Source organism: Tinamus guttatus, unplaced genomic scaffold (assembly GCF_059628265.1).
Source record: "Tinamus guttatus ecotype Peru unplaced genomic scaffold, ASM5962826v1 Tinamus_guttatus_pri_ptg000055l, whole genome shotgun sequence".
Lineage (NCBI taxonomy): Eukaryota > Metazoa > Chordata > Aves > Tinamiformes > Tinamidae > Tinamus > Tinamus guttatus.
In genome coordinates, this window is record NW_028288589.1 from 1,570,061 (window position 1) to 1,574,756 (window position 4,696).

General features: G+C 50.2%; 1 protein-coding gene across 1 annotated transcript; it reads left to right on the forward strand.

Moving 5' to 3' along the window:
• The first annotated feature begins 1,329 nt into the window (after positions 1-1,329).
• PAQR8 (progestin and adipoQ receptor family member 8) lies at positions 1,330-4,231 on the forward strand. Its single transcript, XM_010223453.2, has one exon. It carries the CDS (start codon positions 1,379-1,381, stop codon positions 2,435-2,437), a length of 1,059 nt encoding a protein of 352 aa, XP_010221755.1. The 5' UTR covers positions 1,330-1,378; the 3' UTR covers positions 2,438-4,231.
• Positions 4,232-4,696: the final 465 nt, after the last annotated feature.

The window sequence follows — 4,696 nt, forward strand, 5'->3', positions numbered from 1 at the left end:
GGTACCTCATCCTGAGGCTGTTTGACAGGTCCCATCTCCCTGTTTAACTATCTCTTGGTGTTTAACACCTTCCCACCCTCTGTATCACCTAGTCAGGAGACACTAGGAGCTGCTCCAGGTCAGACCAGCTTCCTGTCACGCACCCACCTCAACTCTTCCTGTGTCTCACCTCTGGCAGCAGCTGTATCTGATGCTACAGAAGAGAAATAGGCAGTTTTCCACACTCAGAATACTCATTCGCATTTACTTATCCATCCATTATCCACTGCAGTTCTGGCTCTTAGGAGTCAGCCCCGATTCTGCACACTTGCATGTGTGACACAAATAACCACAGCCCTACAGAGTCTGGTGGGATTTCATCAGAATCACATTTAATTCCTTAAGTTCAAGCATGGGTGTCTATGTGAGGATTTCATCACACCTTTTCTGGTAGGGCATAAGTGCTAGCAGGTAAGAAAGATATCTGGGCTGGAAAGGAAACAGATTATTGGGTGAGAATATAATACTGTGAGCTTTTAATTGGCCTCCAGCTATTAGGGATTCAGATGGGAGCCTTGCATCCAGGCACGTGTAAAAACAGGAAGGAGGGTCCCTGTCCGGCTCTGTGGTCCTTCACAAGGCTGTGATGCTGTGCCCAAATAGCAGCCAGCTGTGATGAAGAGCCCATCTTTTCTCCATCAGCTCCCATTCCTACTGTCTCTTGCACATGCAGGATGAAGGGATGAGGGCTGCAGATTTGAGACTGTGGGCTTCTCCCCTTCTCCCCCTCCTCACTCCCTGCAGCAGCCCTGGGCATGCACCCCCTGTGCAAGTTGTGTCGCAGGGGAGCCTGGTTTATTTGCAACCTCCATTATTTGGCTGAAATCCTTCTTTCTTCACTCAACTTCACAAAGGCAAGTTATTCCTTAGATGAGCAATTACACCTGAGTTTTGTCCTTGAGCAGTTTGTGCTAGTTTATCCCCTCCGCAAATCATTGACTCTGTTCCTTTTCTTGGCATGTGACTGCCCCGTGCACCACCTTGCTGGCAGCCCCTGGGCTCAGGTAATTCCTGAGCACCCTCCGAGGTAGTTGCTCAATGATGTAGGGGAAGAAGAGCAGGTCTGTGACACTCCTCTGTCCATCTGACAGCCATAAGTGCAGGGCCGAGACCCTGCCATCCTCCTCCATCCTGATTTTGGGCCTGCCCAGTCCAGAAAAGACCCTTGACTCTAAGGACATGACCAGCATCCCGATAACTCCATGGCTCACCGCAGCCAGGGAATGCAGTGCGCTCTTTTCTGACGCATCATCATTAACAATTCCTCCTTCTCCTCTCCCTCTAGGGCGCAAGGACCACGTTCCCCAGAGCCGAGCTCCCAGCCGCGACACGTAGCGCGATGACAGCCATCCTGGAGCGGATCAGCACGCTGTCCCTCAGTGGGCAGCAGCTCAGTCGCCTCCCCAAGCTGCTGGAAGACGGATTCCCGAAGATGCCTTGCACTGTCAAAGAGTGCGAGGTGCCACAGCTCTTCCGGGAGCCATACATCCACACTGGGTACCGTCCCACTGGCCAGGAGTGGAGGTACTACTTCCTTAGCCTCTTCCAGAAGCACAATGAGGTAGTCAACGTGTGGACTCATCTCCTGGCAGCTCTGGCCGTCCTGCTGAGGTTCAAGACGTTTGTGGAGGCTGAGCAGTTACCAGTAGATGCGTGGTCCTTGCCTTTGCTCATCTTTGTCCTGTCCTCTGTCACCTACCTGACCTGCAGCCTCCTGGCCCACCTTCTGCAGTCCAAATCAGAGCTGTATCACTACACCTTCTACTTCATGGACTACGTCGGGGTCAGCATCTACCAGTACGGTAGTGCCCTCGCCCATTTCTACTACAGCTCGGATCAGGCCTGGTACGACAAATTCTGGCTCTTCTTCCTCCCAGCAGCTGCTTTCTGTGGCTGGCTCTCGTGTGCTGGCTGCTGCTACGCCAAGTATCGGTACCGGCGGCCCTACCCCATCATGAGGAAGATGTGCCAGGTGATCCCAGCTGGGCTGGCATTCATCCTGGATATCAGTCCTGTGGCTCACCGGGTGGTCGTGTGTCACTTGGGAGGCTGTGAGGAAGATGCTGCTTGGTACCACACATATCAGATACTGTTTTTTCTTATCAGTGCTTATTTCTTCTCCTGCCCAGTTCCTGAGAAGTACTTCCCGGGATCCTGTGATATCGTTGGCCATGCCCACCAAATCTTTCACACATTCCTGGCCATTTGCACCCTCTCACAACTGGAGGCCATATTATTGGATTACAAGAACAGGCAGGAGATCTTCCTAAAGAGACATGGCCCTTTCTCCATCTATCTCACCTGTGGCTCTTTCTTTGGCCTGGTGGCTTGTAGTGCCATCACAGCTTACGTCCTGCAACGCAGGATCAAGGCCAGCCTGGCTAAAAAAGACTCCTGAGAGAGTCCTGAAGATGATGAGCGTGACATCACCTGGCTGGTGAAAACCAGGAGGAGGGGGATAATATATTAGGGACATAACTGGCTTGTTTGCCTAACACGCTCTGACTAACCTGGACCCTGTGGACTGGGGTGGAGGGCTGGATACTTCATTCTGGATACATTTTTGCAGCAAGGGCTGCCTTTTGCCGTGCAGGGGGACATGGGGTATTTTAAGCCAGAACAAGTCACTTAACCGAGGATGCTGTAACAGCAGAGGTTTCTTGTTCGTTCTAGAAAACCTGTAGGGAATATCATGCTGAATATCAGGAAAGGCAGCCTGAAGGCTGCGAGATGGGAAAGGACCTTAAGGATCATGGCTGAACGTGACTACCTGTCTGGGCTTTGCCACCTCCGCTGTGCTTGGAGGGATCTGTTACCATTGAAGGCAGTGGCTTCAGGGAGAGTCTACATTTCAAGAGTTCAGCTGCATGTGGGTGCAGTGGCTGGATTAGTCCTTTCTGCTCCAGTGGGTTAGGACAGGTTATCTCTACTTCTGCCCTTCTCAGTTTCTCACTGCCACGTAGCTGAGATGGCCCTGGTATATTTGCAGACCAAGCAGTCTCTACGATGAGTACTCTGTGATGAGCTGGGTCTGAACCTCAGCCCTGTGTCTGCTGGCAACTGGTGTGGATCTAGCCATTGCTGGCACAGATGGAGATAAGAGGTCAACTCTGTCTTCCCTTTCTATATGATTTCACAATTGATAGTAGAGCTACTTAAAAATAATAATAATAAAATAAAACAGCAAGTCAGACATTCCCCAAGAGAGAGAGCAGGATAGGCCCTTTCTCAGCAGAGATCCCATTCAGCATGTCCTATGTAACCTTAGGATGTGTTTGTCCTCGGGACCTGTGTTTCCCATGTGGAATAGCTATGATAGCTGGACAGGGACACTTCATGGTCGTGGGTCACTCCTGTCCAAGGTGTAGCGAGCGTTGACTTGCTGTGTCCCCAAGTAGACAAATCCCCTTTGTGCTTGTGGGAGCATGAGACTGAGGAGCCCCGTTGTTGCACTGACACTCTTAGCACTTTCAGGGCTGGATGCTCAGAATCGAAGCAGACACGTGGTCCCAAGCAGCCTAAACACCTGCTGCTCAGCCTGCTGCTGTCTTTCTATGACAGACCTTGGCACAGGTTCTCCCAGTTGTACCCTATGCAGGACCTGCAGCCTTCCATGCCTTGACATCAGGGTGGTTTCCAGGAGCAAATCTTTCCTGAAAGCAAAGAAATTATGGGATCTACTCCAGCCACAGATTTGTCCCACTGAATCCACAGGCAAGCAAACGAATTGTGTTTGCTGGTACTGGGCAGGCAGAGTCTAAGGGCAGGGATGTGGTTGGTCATGACAAGCACTGACTTCTGCACTTGATCTGTTTTTTAACTACTGGAGTGTGTGTGTGTGTGTGTGTTTGTGCATGTGAGTGATTTAATATTCAGAAAGGCTTTGATTTTGGCTTTCATATCTGCAGAGCCTCCTAGCTGTAACAAGATCGGTCTGAAGGAAACAGTGCCTTGATGATGGAGGAGCAAGGAGAGGCTGAAAACAGGATATCTGAAAACTGATCTATTTATTAGGTGGTTTGCTGTGTCATGTCTTGTGGACAAATCTGAAACTTGTGGCCTTATTGACAAGTTAAGTACAAAAGCAGGGGATTGTTTTTGATTACTGGAGATGAAGTCATAGGAAAGACTTTAAGGAGTCACGTAGTCCACCCCTTCTCCTCACTGTGCCTCTTCCTTCACAATTAGCCCATTTAGGAGCAGAAAATCTTGTTAATGGCTTAGTTGCCTACAGTGTATTTCAACGGTACAACTATACTGACCTACCTACAGGGAAGGGAACAGTCCCAGTAACACCCTATCCCTCTTCCCCTGCGCAGAAACTCTTCTGACCTCAGAGTGAGCCAGTGCAGGGAGATGGACCTGCAGACAGCCAAACCTGATTGAAAAGAAAAGAAAAAAAAAAAGAGTCACTAATTTTCTGCTGTTTTTAACTTTCAGCCAGCTCACTTGGGCAGCACCGCTGCCTGCAGGGAAGAGCTGGGTACGCAAGAGCTGCAAACTGCAGCTCTTCCTTGCAACAGTGGTTGGTTGTTTGACTGGCTCAGCTGCACTGACAGACTCTCCCCTCCATGATCCCCATGCCTTTCCTTGTGCTTCTGCTCCCGTTTTGGAGAACAATTTCCAGTGGGAATAATGTTTCTTCTCAAACCTCACT